Source organism: Diospyros lotus, chromosome 8, assembly GCF_014633365.1.
Source record: "Diospyros lotus cultivar Yz01 chromosome 8, ASM1463336v1, whole genome shotgun sequence".
NCBI classification, from domain to species: Eukaryota; Viridiplantae; Streptophyta; class Magnoliopsida; order Ericales; family Ebenaceae; genus Diospyros; species Diospyros lotus.
Window position 1 is genome coordinate 41,936,753 of NC_068345.1, and position 16,235 is coordinate 41,952,987.

General features: G+C 38.1%; 2 protein-coding genes across 4 annotated transcripts; both read right to left on the reverse strand.

Moving 5' to 3' along the window:
* Positions 1 to 803: 803 nt before the first annotated feature.
* Positions 804 to 10,291, reverse strand: LOC127807802 (uncharacterized). 2 transcript variants are annotated; one of them, XM_052345919.1, is made up of 10 exons: positions 10,135 to 10,291; positions 9,502 to 9,896; positions 8,930 to 9,174; positions 8,560 to 8,644; positions 8,241 to 8,426; positions 8,001 to 8,168; positions 7,668 to 7,883; positions 1,741 to 1,912; positions 1,309 to 1,480; positions 804 to 1,218 (listed from the first exon to the last, which is right to left on the reverse strand). In XM_052345919.1, the coding sequence occupies exons 2-10, from the start codon at positions 9,868 to 9,870 to the stop codon at positions 1,125 to 1,127; spliced, it is 1,707 nt and encodes a 568-aa protein (XP_052201879.1). In that variant the 5' UTR covers positions 9,871 to 9,896; positions 10,135 to 10,291; the 3' UTR covers positions 804 to 1,124. The 2 variants fall into 2 exon arrangements, with proteins under 2 accessions (XP_052201879.1, XP_052201880.1); XM_052345920.1 differs by lacking the exon at positions 10,135 to 10,291 and having other exon boundaries at positions 9,502 to 9,914.
* A 375-nt stretch (positions 10,292 to 10,666) lies between these two features.
* LOC127807803 (rho GDP-dissociation inhibitor 1-like) lies at positions 10,667 to 14,856 on the reverse strand. Of its 2 annotated transcripts, none has more exons than XM_052345922.1 (6): positions 14,652 to 14,856; positions 14,166 to 14,457; positions 13,999 to 14,065; positions 12,347 to 12,565; positions 12,124 to 12,248; positions 10,667 to 11,657 (listed from the first exon to the last, which is right to left on the reverse strand). In XM_052345922.1, the coding sequence occupies exons 2-6, from the start codon at positions 14,409 to 14,411 to the stop codon at positions 11,577 to 11,579; spliced, it is 738 nt and encodes a 245-aa protein (XP_052201882.1). In that variant the 5' UTR covers positions 14,412 to 14,457; positions 14,652 to 14,856; the 3' UTR covers positions 10,667 to 11,576. The 2 variants fall into 2 exon arrangements, with proteins under 2 accessions (XP_052201882.1, XP_052201881.1); XM_052345921.1 differs by having other exon boundaries at positions 10,670 to 11,657; positions 14,656 to 14,855.
* Positions 14,857 to 16,235: the final 1,379 nt, after the last annotated feature.

Below are 16,235 nucleotides of genomic sequence, written 5' to 3' on the forward strand. Positions count from 1 at the left end.
ATATTCGATTCGATTTGGTTACCCACCATTCGATTCGATTTCGGTTCGGATTTTGATTTGATTTTAGTAAAAACCATAACCAAACCATTACCCAGTCAAACGATTTTTAACCGCATTGACTAGTTCGATTTCGATTCGGTTCCCCACGATTTCGATTACAATTGTCATTCCTAATTTATAGGCTTACTTGCTCTTCGCTGTTTCTAACAAATGCTACAGTATTTGATAATTTATATATTTATTAGTTTTAGAAAAATACTAAAGATAATCATTAAATGCCAATAAATATATTTTATTTTAAATAAAATACATTTATTATATCTTATTTTTAACATTAAATAATTCTATTAATTAATAATATTACATTTTAAACTATCTAATCAACTAATAAAATTGTATAGATATTGAAAACAAGATACAAGAGATACACTTTATCTGAAAATAAAATACATATATTATTAATTAACCATCACCCAAGTACATTCTCTTAAAATATAATAAGATTAATTACTTTCTGTTTATGTATTATTATTACTGCTTAATCATAAATTGCTTTGGAATCCGTTTCACGAACTCCGAGCAGTTACAACCTCTCTTCTATTCCATTATCACACCGCAAGGAAGACTGAAGAAACAGCCACAATCCGGTGGCCACCACCAACGGATTCTAACCTAATAGAGACCTACTTGAGTTTGATGAAGAAAATTCTTCATTGGCAATCCAACTCTTAACCACATTCTACATGTTGCATCTCGTAAGATGAGTATAGTTCACGGCCACATCATCTTTTGGGAGAAGCGTATTCAATGTAAAATTATTACTTTTTTAATTTCTCAAATACTAGGTTGAATTAACAAGCATATCATCTCATTCAATTTAAGCACCAACCAGTTTGGTACACAGCCTAGGAGGGTCCACAAAACATTCCCAAAAAGCAGGTTCAGAAAGGGCAGATTGAGAGATACCGGAAGCCTTAAAAATTTTCTAGTCAAGAGCAACTTACGCTGAATGAATCCATCCTTGGCCTCCAACAAGCTGCCGACTGTCCCATTCTCTTCTCTTCCATGCATGCATGCCTCTTAACGAATTTGTAGGTTCGAAAGAGAGCCTCACGCCATGAATCTCACTTCTGCTGTTCATAAATCTGCATGTAGGCTTCTGATAAGGCAACCATTTGAGGGAGAGTTTCAGATACATGCAAGTCTTGCATCTCATACCTACACATAGTGTACCCGCCAAACTTCATCAGTCCCGTTGAGTCAGGTTCATTGTTATTTAGAAAAGCAATCCTGAACTTTCCAACTTACCAAAGTTCTTCTGACTTCCGCTGTACAAATACCCTGTAGGATCCTTCACCTGGCTTACCATCATGGACAATATTAGCAATCAAATCATACTTTGAACGTAGCTTTTCATTCTCCTTGCGTGTAGGCAGTGGAATATAATCTTTCAGCTCTAAATTCTTCACCGGAAAATTAACTGTGAGACAAAAATAACATAAGTTAGGCCACAGCAGAATACACATCTTAAATACAGCTGGGCTGAAATATCCAAATGGTTTCCAGATTTTTAAGCATATTTCATTTTCCAAAACCCAAAACTCAAAATGTGATGATCCATGACATGTTTCTGTAGAACCATTTCCCAAACCAACTTTCTTCAGGACATGTGGCCAGATAAGTCCCGTGATGATTTAAAGGCCTAGATTATAACAAGTTCCAGATTGTATTAGTACTCACCAAGAGTGGGATTTTTTTCCACAAAGAAATTGTTCTTTGTAAACCGCCGCATGTGGAGAATTAAATATTGTGGCAATCTTGTGACACGATATCTCATCCTTGCTATACGAGGGCGTACAACTTCTGTGACAGACTCACCATCAAATTTCTTCAGTATGTTAAAAAGTGGGACCTAAAATAAGCAGACAAGCAGAAATGAGTTCACCAAGGGAAACAAATAAATAAAATAAAATAACATATACTTGAACCTTAAGATCATTTATTAGTGGTTTAATCTACATTGCCCGAGGGGCTTACCGAATGGGGTCAAAAAGACCAAAATGTCCATACCCAAAATACAAATTTGCAAGGGATGCCACTGCCTTTGCCTCTCTCCCTTCCCATGGTCCCAATGCAACCGCTGAGCGCTGCTGGCTTCACCTCGCTGCCATCGCCTCGCCTTGCCAACTGTCGGAGGATGCAGCGACGGTTGGCGAGGCGAGGCAAAGCCAGCAGCACTCGGTGGTCGCATCGTGGCCATGGGAAGGGAGAGGGGAGAGAGGAGAGAGGTGAAGGCAGTGGCATCCCTTGCAAATTTGTATTTTGGGCAAGGGCATTTTGGTAAGCCCCTCGGGCAATGTAGCACGGCTCTTTATTAGTTCTCTTCCAATGTCTCACTCATAGTATATAGCCCTAAGGAATTAATGCTACACTGTGATTGTACCCTCACAGCTCCAATCACAGTAAGACAAATATCCATCAGATGACAGCTGGTTGTTCAAGGATGAGACCATTTCAAATATATATATATATATATATATATATCAAAAACAACAATAAGGGGAAAAGATGGATAGGATATAACAGCAGGCAATATGGATGAAACTACAAGTTCAAACCTAGTCAGTAACCTAGACAGTGGAAGCAATAGCAGAACACAAGCAATAACAAATTACTGGAGAAAAATAAACAATACTAAAAGAACACATCCTACACGTCAATATCGATTAATAGGTTTTTTTCAAGTCTCCTTCATGCAGGGTATTTCCCTAAGAATTGGTACTACATTAAAAACCAACAATAACAGAAAATTACATGCAAGACCTGGTTCTAAAAGGACAACTCCACGCCAAAAAGAACCAAATATAATACACAATTATTAAAAGAATCAAAAGGAAAAAGTTGGAGATATAATGGCCTTACGGAGGATATTGTCATTGATAGAGACGGTTGGAGGGTCATAGTTCATGTAGCTGTCATGACCCAAGGACATAGTAGTAATTACTAATTAGATAATAGATGAATTTCTTTTAGTTGTATTGCAACGACCTCCAGCTGTATTGATTTGAATAATTGGCAGCTCTATTGGCGCCAAACCTAGCAACCAGATCAGTATATAAGGCTGATCCAATCTGATTCAAAAGACAACCATATTATTGAATGAAATCTGATTTTCAATCTCTCTCAATTTCCCTCTCTTTCTCTCAGTTCCCCCTAATCTCTCTCTCTGTTTCTGTTCTTCTCTAATTCCCTCCCATTTCTTCTGATCTATCTTCCCCAAATTCCTTCCTATTATCTCTTAAACCCTAGTTACGAGACAAATTGGTACCATAGCATTCGTTTCTCGGCTGTGAGTTCGGAAATTCAATAATGTCCAATCCGATTTTGAAGTAATCAAAGCCAGATTTGAAGCAGAGCAAAGCCATCCTTGGAAGCTGATTGCAAGCGAATTTAATAGAGGTGATCTAGGCCAATTCCTCGATTCTGCTGAAGCGGTCGAGAAGTGATTCTTTCGCATTTCAGATCTACGTTGGAAGGAAACAAGGATTGATCAAAACTGAGATCCGCTGGTGAATTCCGGCCTGATCGATCAAGGAAGGTGAGTAGCCTAGGCGATTCCAAGGTGAATTCCGATTGATTATTGGCTGTAATTTCTGTTCGGAATTTGAAGGCGATTTGGCCAGGTGATTCTGACAGAGCTTCCAGCGACTGAGCAGTTCAGGTTGATCGGAAATTGCAGTCAAAGCAGATTCAGGAAGTTGCGAGAAATTCCAATGATTGCGGCAGCAAACAGAGTCAGGCAACTTTTGGCGATCTAGGCAGTGGAACAAGGCCTGGCAACTTCAGCGATACAGTAATTCTGATCAGCAATTATAACTGTGCAGAATAGCTGAGTCTTTGACAGCGAAGTAGAACGAGAAATTTCCAGAGCTGATCGAGTAGCAAGAGGAGATTCGGGGAGCCAAGTTAGAGGCAACCCTCAGGCTACCGATTCCTCAATTCCAACTGTAACAGAGGTGGATTAAGGATTGCTGCTGTTTTCCGAGTTTGTTGTTGTTGATCAAGAGGGCAAGCAAGAAGCAGTTTCTGAAAACTGACTCTGTAACCCTAGGCGACTGCTGTGGTGATTTACAGATTTTGATAATTTGGCTCGGAATTAGAAGGCAATGCTGCGGTAGGCACATTCAGCAAAGCGAGGTCTTAGAACTGGAGGATTGTTGAGCTGCCGTGACCACAATCAGTGGCAGCAACTGCAGTGAACAGAGAAAAAATAAATAAATAAATTCAGAGCAAGTTCCCAGCTGAAGACTCTTCCAAGCAATCAATCTACCATGGCCGACGGCACCCGAATGAAGCAAATGGAATCGCAGTTGCAGCAAGTGACAGCATCAATGGTGGAAATTCAGACTCGTGTGGAGACAATGGAGGAGAAGATTGGATCAATGGTGGATCGGAAGTTGGAGATGGTTGCGGAGAAACATGAAGGGAATATGCGCAATCAGATCAGGGAGGAGATGCGGGAGCAGGGCAATTTGCTGCGAGATAACTGCAGCAATTGATGCTTATGTTCACTAGTCAACATCAAGTAAGAATTTCACCTAATTCCCCTCCTAAGGATCAGTTGGAACCAATTCTACCAGAAATTGGAACCAGCAGCCGGAATGCCGTATCGATGGAGTTCAAAGTATTTTCGTCTACAGTGGGAGAAAATGTGCTGGAAAGGAGGCAGGAGATTTCAACTCTCCCACACCATTCCAGTTTTCTGGTGCCCAAACTTGAATTGCCTGTATTTGAGGGATAGAAGCCTCAATGGTGGTTAAGGCGTTGTGAAAAATTGTTTGGGATCCACCAAGTGGTCGATAACCAGAGGGTGGCCTTGGCATCGGCCTAACTCAATGATATTGGGGACGTGGTTCCAGGGGTGGTCTAAAGTGAGAGAGACATTTAATTGGGATGATTTCACTAAGGGCCTATGTGAGAGGTTTGGTGAAAGGGGCATGATGGACATAGTGGAAGAGTTTAACCGGTTGAAGCAAGAGGGTACAATACAGGAGTACCAACTGAAATTTGAAGAGTTGAAGTCCCTAATGTTGAGTCAGAATCCATTTATGACAGAAGAATACTCTGTATCCAGCTTTGTGGTGGGACTGAATGATGAAATACAGTCTGCAGTGAAGATGTTGAAGCCTAAGACAGTGCAGGAAGCAGCTGAGGGAGCTTCACTGCAAGAGCTATTTGTTGAAGCCCTTATGACAAAACACCAGCTCCTAACCGAACTTCATACTGCAAACAGTTCGCAGCTGGAAGGACATCCCAGTCATAGGGTATATACTAACTCTAATTCAGCCAAGTCTCGTTTGATGGAACAAAAAAGGCTGGCAAGACTGTGCTACAGCCGTGGAGGACAGTTTAGCCCAGGTCACAGGTGCAGGAAACAGTTACTATATATGGAAGGACTGGAGGATGGAAAAGAAGAAGAAGAAGAAGAGCAGGTTGGGATTGGGTGAAGAAGCGGGACTAACTGCAGCAAGTTCTTGGAGACAAGAACTCTCCCTGAGGGGAGGAAATTGTCATGACCCAAGGATATAGTAGTAATTAGATAATAGATGAATTTCTTTTAGTTGTATTGTAACAACCTCCAGCTGTAATGATTTGAATAATTGGCAGCCCTATCGGCACCAAACCTAGCAATCGAATCAGTATATAAGGCTGATCCAATCTGATTCAAAAGACAACCATATTATTGAATGAAATCTGATTTTCAATCTCTCTCAATTTCCCTCTCTTTCTCTCGGTTCCCCCTAATCTCTCTCTCTCTGTTTCTGTTCTTCTCTAATTCCCTTCCATTTCTTCTGATCTATCTTCCCCAAATTCCTTCCTATTATCTCTTAAACCCTAGGTACGTGACAGTAGCTGACCCCATCTAGTGGAATTAAGGCTTTTGATTGTTGTTATTATTAAGATGGATGAGGTAGTTAATACGGGCCATATTGGAGAATCCTGTAAAAAAGAACAAAAGACGACCTAGGGTGCCTTGTATGTACTATCTACAACAAAATTGCCAACTATAATTTATAGGAGAAACCTTTTAACTTTCTTAGACGTGACACTGAGTTTTTAGGAAAGGTGTTTGACCCTGCATTTATGGCAATCTCCCGCTTCCCCACTCTCAATTGCCAGTTGCTGTATCAGTCAGCCAGAATAATTTGGCCTCAAACAAATTGGAAAACTTCCACTCTCCTCTATAACTTTCTAATATATAACACTGACAATTATGATTTTTCCTTTTTGGCTAACCAAACAATTCAGATGGGTTCTGACTATTCTAATCTGATGGATCTTATTTGACCACATTATGATTTTGCTTTCAGTGTTATTTATCAACTGTCCTATTTTGTTTTCATATTAATAAGTTCTCTGCACATGATTCTTGTTAATAAGCTCCCTGGATCTGATAATTAGTGCAACCAAGAAATCCAGTCAGTAAACTTATACAACTACACTACACAAATGTTTCAATAATATCATTCAATAAATCCCACAAGAACCCAACATCTGATCCACAATAGCCACCTTCGCCCCCCCCCCCCCCCCCCCAACAAATAAAAAAGGAAAAGAAAAAAGAAAATAGGAACAGAAAGAAGAGAAGACCAAAAGAAAAGTTAAAAATGATTTGGCAGTACAGTTGAATGGTTTAACCCTTAAATTCAAATGGAGAATGAAGATGACAGGTATAATTCTTCTATACAGTGCATGTGAAAATAACAAAGTTGCTTCTTTGTGACTGAAAGGTCACAGACTAGCATCATGAAAACAGCAAAGCAAAGGGGAAGTTGCATACAAATACAATCCTCTCTCAACTCTTGCAAAGTGACAAGCACAATGCACTGAGGGTGTGATCTTTTTTTTTTTTTTGGTGGCCCTTTACACTATATAAAATGTTACTGAGAGAATATTGACATCTTCCTTTTTTTATCATCACAAAATTTGTCTTCGTTCATAATCCTAGATTTGCCCCGGGGACTATTGTATAGTAGTATCTATATGCACATAAAACCTTCAAGCATCTTGAGGGCCATACAGACTGGTCATTGATGGAATCCAGAACATTCCAAAAACAAAAACAAAAAAAGAATTGTGCCAGCTTTAGTAGTTACATTACTGAAAAGCAAGCAACAGGTTTGACCAACAGTCAACAGAAGTGTACATCAAAGACCCCAATACGAACTTTGAGGTTTAACAGAATGTGATAGTGCTGGTACAATGGACCTAACACAGCACATTATAAAGTGCTTATCCAAGTACCATGTATCCACTATCTTCAATTAGTTGTAACTTCTATTTCCAAATCATTCTTTGAATTTCTTGACTTTTTATTACTTACAGATTTCATCTATAATTGTATTCTGATTTGAGTAGAATATTCTCTTTATTCCTCCCATTCACACATATTTCATATATCTACATATCTACATGGGGAGTTGGGAAATTTTTCATCTGATTTAGGAAACTGAATACAAGTTCCATCGATTTAGAAAACAGAATTTAAATTCCACTTTGAACATAAACCATCCCCCCAAACACACCCCCCCCCCCTAAAAAAAAAAAAAAAAAAAAGCAGCCTGTGAGTCCATGTTGAGCAAAACAATATCGAGGTTAATACTGACCTGTGGGATTATATTTTTCTCCATTACATCTTGAAACAGAGGCGGAGGAGGTAGATCCAGTCCAAGCATTAAGAATGACATTCTGCTCTTTTCAGTGATAACATTATCCTGCTCAGTTCCACCATCTGCAGCACTACCATTATTTTGTTCATCACCATTTTCTCGCTTCTCGGAGAAAGGTCTACCATGAATCTCTTTTACAACCTCCAACTCACCCTATTCAACGCAATACACATCTCAGGCACCACTTATATTGCAACAAATTGTAATAACAGAGCTTTTGGGGAAAAAAGAAATGGAAGAGAGCAACAAAATATAGTATAGAGAAACAACCTGGAAGCACTTGTGAATGATGCTGCTACTTTTCTTTGAACTTCTTAGATCTGCATGTAATGTATTAAGAAGCCATGACATAAATTCAACTGGGTCAGACTGTGCCCCTATTCGAAACCGTTTTTTACTGGCTTTCATAACTGCCTGAAGAAACTCATGTGGGCTCACCTGCAGAAACAAGTTTATAAGATATAATCCTTCATTCATGGCCAGAAGAAAAGTTTGTCACTGAGACCAAACCTGTCCTTTGAAATTTCGTGCATGCCAAATCTTCCTCGTGAGTTCTCCAAAACGATGAACAAGGGGGGATCTGCTATGTTGATAGTTTTCAGGAATAAGGAAGAAGTTCCTCAAAGGAGTAACTCGCATTAAAGATTGAATTGTCACATTCACAAAATCTGTCTCCTTAATGTTATTCAAACCCACCTAAAAAATACATGATGGAAAGGAATAATAGTTAGGAAAAGAAGGCATACAATTCATGTGCCTAAATAAAATGAATGCAATGATAACAATGCAGAGAGATTAATCATGTTATTGAGGACAATTGAACCAATACCATTCCAGGGAGATAGTCAGAACCATCAAGTGCCCTAGACCACTGTTTGTTCCTATCAAGCTCTTCAACTTGTTCTCTTGTAAACCTGTTTAGAAGACGAAGCAAAATTATGAGAATAATCAACATCATGATGCCAAGATTAGGTACTAAATTTAGCATAAAAGACAAAATAATTTGTCCAAATAAACTTCAAAGGAATCCTTTTAGCAACCAAATGTCAATAGGAATCTTCTACAACTAAATCATTGACAAGCATGCAAGCTAATTCATGCACAAGACTATACACTTAAACAAGACACTGGAACATAATCAACTACCACCAACAATGAAGAAGAAACATGCAAGTTCAAATATAGATATGTAGCCAAACCTTGGATTCAACACATGCCGTATGTCATCTAATGATGGGTCATTAATTTCATATCCATCAGGAAGGCAGTAAACTTTCTCTGTTCGGAGATTGATATAAACATGGTGACCTGCTTCAAGGCTATGAGTATATGCATGAGATTTCTGTCCTCTTCCTTGATAATACTTCCCACAGACCAAACATGCATACACATTCAAGTTTGAAAGCGAGACTGAGCAAAATTTCTCAAAATCAAAATCTAAAACCTGCACAAAACAGGGAATCAATCAACTGATGCGTGGAATTATGACCTTAGAGCCATGATATGCCCTGTTAGAAATCAACAAACAAGGTAGAATTCTTAATATATATCCATCCCTGAAGAAATCCTCCAAATCAACATGCACCACCAAATTCTTAACTCTTAACCACTTAATGCTCTTTCATGTCATAGTGCAAATATAATAATCCAGATTTTATTTCCATGTTCAGCAACTGGGCATTGATGATTCATTAACTACCAAATGAACACTATGAGAGGTGACAATAATAATGAAAAAAGAAGTAGAGTTCACAACAGACGAGTCTAATACCTGTCGATTCACAGTATCAAGATAAGGGCAGTCCCTCCGGAGTTCAACAACACGGTTGCGCTTCCCTCGACTTGAAGCTTTCTCTCGGTCACCATCCTCATCTTCATCATCATATTCACTCCCATCGCTATGGCCGTTTTGCTCGGTCCTTCCGCCATTTTTTCCAACTGCATCCCCAATTCCACCTCTGCTCCCATCATCTTCTTCATCATCATCGTCGTCAGCATAAGAAGCAAGTGGAAGAAGAGCATTATCAAAACCAAGCCGAGGCGGCGAGGGTGAAGGCGAAGGGGAAGAAGACTGCTCAAGAAGCTTCTGCCTCTTCGCCTGCCCCTCCCCGTTCTCCTCCTCTTCTCGCCTCGTCTTCATCCTCGATAAACCCTATTCAGATTCCACTGTCGAAATACAAAATTTCATCGTTCCACAACCTTAACTTGAAAGCCAAACTACGTCACCTCAAAAACGGAAGAATCATGCACAAGCTCTCAAACCCTACGTACGCTTTCATTGCACAGAAGAAATATATACGCATGGAACACGAAACCAAATCTAGGGCACCGCAAAAGCGGACCAAATTATATACAAAAAAACAGATAACAACACAGTTCTACAGGTATAAGATGATGAACGAACCTGCGAATTCTTGCAACACCGAAGGTGAGGAGAGAGAGAGAGAGAGAGAGAGAGAGAGAGAGAAACCTCTGCGGGAGGAAGAGATCGGCGATACCTGCAGAACGTTCTGGCACTTCTTCACTTCCCAGTCCAACGTTCCATTTCTTTGTCTATGAGAAACATTTGGGCTCACCTCATGTTAACATATGGGCCGGTGGCCCGATCCCAGTCCAACATTCTATTTCTTTATCTATGAGAATAGTTGGGCTCCCCTCAAGTTAATTATGGGCCGATGGCCCGAGTATAAAGGAGATGTCTCATTTGTTAGGACATTTATACCATAAACACCTAAAATTATTTTTTTTTTATTTTTTTGGGTATGTTATCATTAATTATAAATATTAGACACTTCAAAGTTGATTATAAAACTTTATGATAAGAGAAACTTAATGAACATGAAAATTTTAGCAAATCAAATTAATTGATTGAACTCATTTTGTTCGACTAATATGGTTTATTAGTTATTAATATAGTTTATTAGTAAGATAATAGTTTTATTCTAAGATGTTTTATGAGATCTTTTAGTAATTCTTTTTTTAATATTTTCATATATTTGGAATATATTGTCATATTTGAAATTTACAAGTTCAAACTCGTGGTAGAATTAGAAGGCTGCATTGAGCATAGTATTGGATCAATACATGCAGGGTCTGAAAAGGGAAAAAATATCCCATCTGGGAATCATGCCCTTATTTACCTGGCTTGGCTTGTTCTTCAGAGGGATTAATTGACCTTAATGCATTTGAAACAAACAATTGGAATACCCTTTTGGGAAGCTTTAAGGCCAAGCTTCATGGTCTAAACCTGAATTCTAAGTTCAAACCCACGGGGCTCCCATCATACCTCTGTAATCTTTCCATTCTGTACCCCTAAAGGTTGCACATACTTTGATATGCACCTCCTTTACTACTTTAGCATGAGTTGAGGATTGAATAGCCTTCCCTCCAAGCAAACACCGTTGATGTTTCAGAGAAGGTGGTCTTATATAAAAGCTCAAAAGAGGCCAGGCACCCATGCACTTTGTAATTTCCAGAAGAATTAACACAAAGAAGAAAGAAACAGAGTGGAATAAAGCAAGTCCCCTCCCCCCGAATACAAGAAGACGAAGGATGCCAATTTCAACAAACCCTCAAGTAACATCACCTCAGCAATTGACAAGATCAAACAGCAGTAGCAGCAAAACTTGGAACGGTTCAAACTTGATCCTAAATTGCCAACATAAACATAGTCCCCAACAAGATAAAAGAATAACATCCAACATGCCAAATACAAATTCAATGGCAGACGCGAAAGAAACAGACATCTAGCTGCTGCTCCATTGTGTAACCTTTTTGCAAACTTGGCCACAAAGAGCAAAAGGGAAATGTATCAGGGGCAAAGTTAAAAGTAGTGAAGTTCAGAGTTCAGGATGTTTCCAGCCACTCCTTCTTGATATCAAATGTGTAATTGATCTCCAAGTAGCACTTGTCATCATCGTCAATAAACTGTGAAAAGAAACAAAGAAAACATGAGGGTATTAATGGGATTAAACTTGTAACTCTTTCTGAGTAATGACAATGTCCCACTAGTCTGAAATTTATACGTCTCTTCCTCCTTTGTCACACATGTGACCATTTAATTGTTTCATTTGAATGCTTAGCTACGGCAGTGGCATTTTTCAACAACCACTCCGGAACGTTGAAAAGAGAAACAAACAGCTTTTGTTGGGCATTTTCTTTCTCCATTACCAATGAAAGAGGATGGTCCCCTTCTATCAAAGATAAGTCACCGTCAACACGTGCAAAGAAACTGATAGAACCAGAGTTTCTCAGAAAGTGAGTAGAATTCTAGCTTAAAGGGCAACTTATTATCAAAAAGAGCTTAGAAACTGTATGTCTTGCAATGATCATCCATGAGGGATGAATACAGAATTGGTGATATGAATAAACAGAGGGTAATGGTTCCGTTTACCTTTGATTTAGCTGTATATGCTCCTCTTGCAAAAAAACCAGATGGGGTTGTCTCTTCTGGCATTTCATGCTTGTAAGGTTCTGACTGTGGACTGAAGGTTCCAAGCATTTCTTTTGCGCTATCCACTGCAAACAAGGATTCACAAAGCAAACAAAGCACCAGTCAAAACCTCATTTTCTTTTATCCAAAACTGAATGTACGATAGAAGAGGTCAAAAGAGTACCCTTCAAACCAGATTTCCAAACAGTGTTAATGTATTTGAGGCCTGACACGATATTATTGTTAACTTGGAAAGTGAATTCCAGGCTGTAACGGCTACCTTCTTTCAAAGTGAACCACAAACCTTCAGGTTTTCCAGATTCAGGTATTGGTAGGAATATATCAGCTCTATCAGGGGATTTAATCGCAAGGCTCAAGATCTTAACATCTGGTTCTAGAGTTTCTACAAAATAAACGAAAACATAAGATACTATCAGAGCAAACACCAGTATGCTCTCACAAAAGGCAGACTTGATTATCGACTAAATTGTTTTTTCAAATTAAAATTATATGAAGTATTAGGGAAGTGGGGCAAAAAATCATCTCATTAAATTTTACACATACTACAACCATCTCATTAAATCTTACACATGCTACAGTCTAAACAATAGCTGATTATTCAGTTAGAGAAAAGAAAATTTTCCTCCATCATTATCCACCACCCACAAGGAAGAGTGAAAGGAGGAGGAGGACGCTATAGAATTTACATTGGCACTGATTTAGTAGTTCCAATCATTATAAGAATCCTGGATCAAGAAAAATAAGCAGAATACCGTCTGATAAAAAGGTGCAAAAACAATTTGCCCCTTCAATTCAAAGTTTCATAAAGTAACATCCCTAATTACTCATACAAGACAGCCTTTCCTTTTAGAAGGTGAAACCGTTGTTGATGAGGAACAGGGAAGATCCAAGTAAGGGTCATTTGTCTTTTATTTATTTATTTTTTAACCAGGGTAAGGATAAGTTAGGTAGCATCTTTTGTTGGTTCAACAATTCAAGCTCTCAAAAGAATGTCGGTTTGCACTTCTGTTGTCCAACCATTTCTAACATCAAATGAAAGGACAGCAAAACATACGGAAAAAAAAAAAAAAAGCAATAGTCTATCTGAACTCAGTTGTGAGGACTCCAATCATGCCTCCTAATACATAAAGGAATTTTCATCAAGGGGTTTAAGAAAAAGATGATGAAATGTCCAACGCCTAATTTGTAGCTTCATTTTGGTTCAATGAACGAAAAACATTTCCACTATAATACTGTTGGAAACCTCAAGAAGAAGAGACAAGAAAAGATTTCAAAGCTTGAGGATTACTATCAATTTTCTAGAATTATATTTAAATAAGAACAAAGTCGATTGACAACAATCGCTTCCCTCAGAAAAAGATGCAAGATTTCAAAACTTGAGTGTCACTATCAATTTTCTATAATTGTATTTAAATAAGATCAAAGTGGATTAACAACAATGGATTCCCTGACAGAAAGATGTAAGATTTCAAAACTTATGGGTCTCTATCAATTTTCTATAATTAAATTTAAATAAGATCAGAATGGATTCATAACAATGGTTTCGTTCACAAAAAAAAAGTAACATTTCAAGTTTTGTAGTTCAGATAAAGTTGAATCCTTCCTAAACTAGGAGTCATGAAATTTTCCATGCTTCCTCCAATTAACTTTGACATAAGAGCACTTTAACATAGTCTGCATGCCCGGGTTAGATTTACACTTAACTGATTGAGGAAAAAATAAGAGGAAATGAGCTGTAATTGTAGCAATTCTTTTCGAATTTGGATCTATCTACCCCTGTTCCCAAGAAGATAATGTAGAAGAAAAAGCGGTTACCTCCAATGGAATCAATATCCACGCTCCCAAGAAGCTGCTCCTTCCACTTTCTTAAGCTCTCATCATCCTAAATCATCAAACACAAAAATTATCAAGAAGGAATCCGTAGCAAATCATTAGCAGGACAGAAGAACCACTAAAATCAAATTATAAAAGCAGAGACAAACCTTATCTTTCTCGAGCTGTTCCTTAATAGTAAGTTGAGGACCCAACTCTAGCTTGTGTTCAATATCACTTTCTTCCTCATCCTCAGTTGCATATATTGAACCCTCACTCATCTTTCTGGTAATCTTTGGGCGTGTTTGATCATCATTTCCTGCAGGCATTGTTCCTGTTTCAACAGTTTCTTCCTCTTTACCACCATCCAAACCCATGGTCTTAGAACTCGATGCAACTCCGACAGCCACAGACATCAACGGCAGCAGCAGCCCATTTACAAGGAAATAACAGGAGGAATAACTGAAGAGACAATAGCCCAAACAGGAAAAGAACACATGAGATAACAATGCAAACAACCAAGAACCTTACAAATACAAACAACCAAAACGTAAAAGCTCAATAAAATAACACAAGAGTGAGAAATGAGAGGGAGAGAAAGGAGGTCAAGGAATCCCAGATGTAAACAAATAAAAGAAAACCAAAATCAAGAATACCCACAAACGATTAGGCACCAACAAAGCTAGAGAGAGAGAGAGAGAGAGAATTAGGTTGTTGTGAAAGGTTTAAGCAAGAAAGAAACGGTCTTGTGGTGATCTGGAGTTCCGAATAAATGGAAGAGAGAGAGAGGTGGTGAGATCGTGAAGGTCCCTCGCCAAGATTCAAGGTGAATTCCAACACATGAAACAGCCTAGGATTGGGTGGATAAATATATAGATACACCCTTTTGACCTATTCTCATTGAGTGGTTATTGGATAAATCTCTTATCAAACATTTTACTGTATTATCATGTGACAATATGATAGTTGATTTTTCACTGTGAAGACAAAAGAATAGATCACTTAATTGTTACACCCATTGCCATTAACAAAACTAAGTGACATTGTAATTATATTAAAAACTCTTACTTTTACGTATAACGATTAGATTATTACAATTCTAGTATTGATTGGCACTCTCTCTCAATGTAAACAATATTATAACGAGCCTAAGTTTACAGCTGCTATGACAGTTGAACAAAATGTTGGGGCCCTTCAATAATTAACCAGTGCTCCCTTTTATCTCTCTAATTCTGATCCAGTGAAGTGAAAATTGGAGGTCCATCATTAAAATCTAACTGTTAAGTGTTAGCTTGAACATCTTCTTCATTGGGATGTCCTCCTCCTTCTACTATAATCATGAATATTCCAGATTTTGGTGCATCGAGATAGAGAGCAAGCAAAGTAAAGTTGGAGTGAATTGGTTGTTGGGAGCTTTTGGCATGAAAAAATAACCAGGCCCTGGAACGAACAACTTCATCTATCTTCGCAGTATTATTTTCTTTGTTTGGCTATCAGCAATTCAATTCAGCATGTTGCCTGCTACGTGACGGAGACCATTGCCAAATTATGATTGATATTATTATCCATTTGGGGCCCACTATTCTGGAATATACGTGGTAGGATCCACAAAATGATTTTCCTTTCCTTTCCGTTTCTTTTCTTTTCTTTTATTTTGGTTTGATTTGATCTGTTTTGGTGTTATGTCAAACTGATTGGCATTATGTTAGCTTCTTGATACATTATCCTAAGCGTTGTGCATTTATGGGCCATCATATGGTAACAAGTGCTTTCTTCAATTCCTTTATTTGCTCCCCCACCCTGTATGAGATTGGGGGGGGGGGGGGGGGGCCTAGCAAAGCAAGCAAGGTAATCGCCCAACCTTACAAAATGGAAAGACCTGGTAAAATACTAAACAGTCAAGGTAAATTTGGTTCGATTCTTGAGTCTATCCCTTCTCTTAAATGCCCCTATTTTGTAGATCTAATTCAGTTCTTAAGATTGCGTTATTTTTACTTTTCAATTTTAAATTTATTTTCAATTTTCTATTTTAGTAGTTTATTTTTAAAAAATTAAAAATGCGTTCTCTTTGTCATTCAATTTTTAATTTTGAGTTTTGAATTTATTTTTAGTTTTCTATTTTAGTAGTCTGTTTTTAAAAAATTGAAAACACGTTCTCTTTGTCATTTTAAAAAATTATTTCTCAAAATAGAAAATTAGAAAACGCGTTCTTTTTGAAATTTTGAAAATAAAATTTTAAT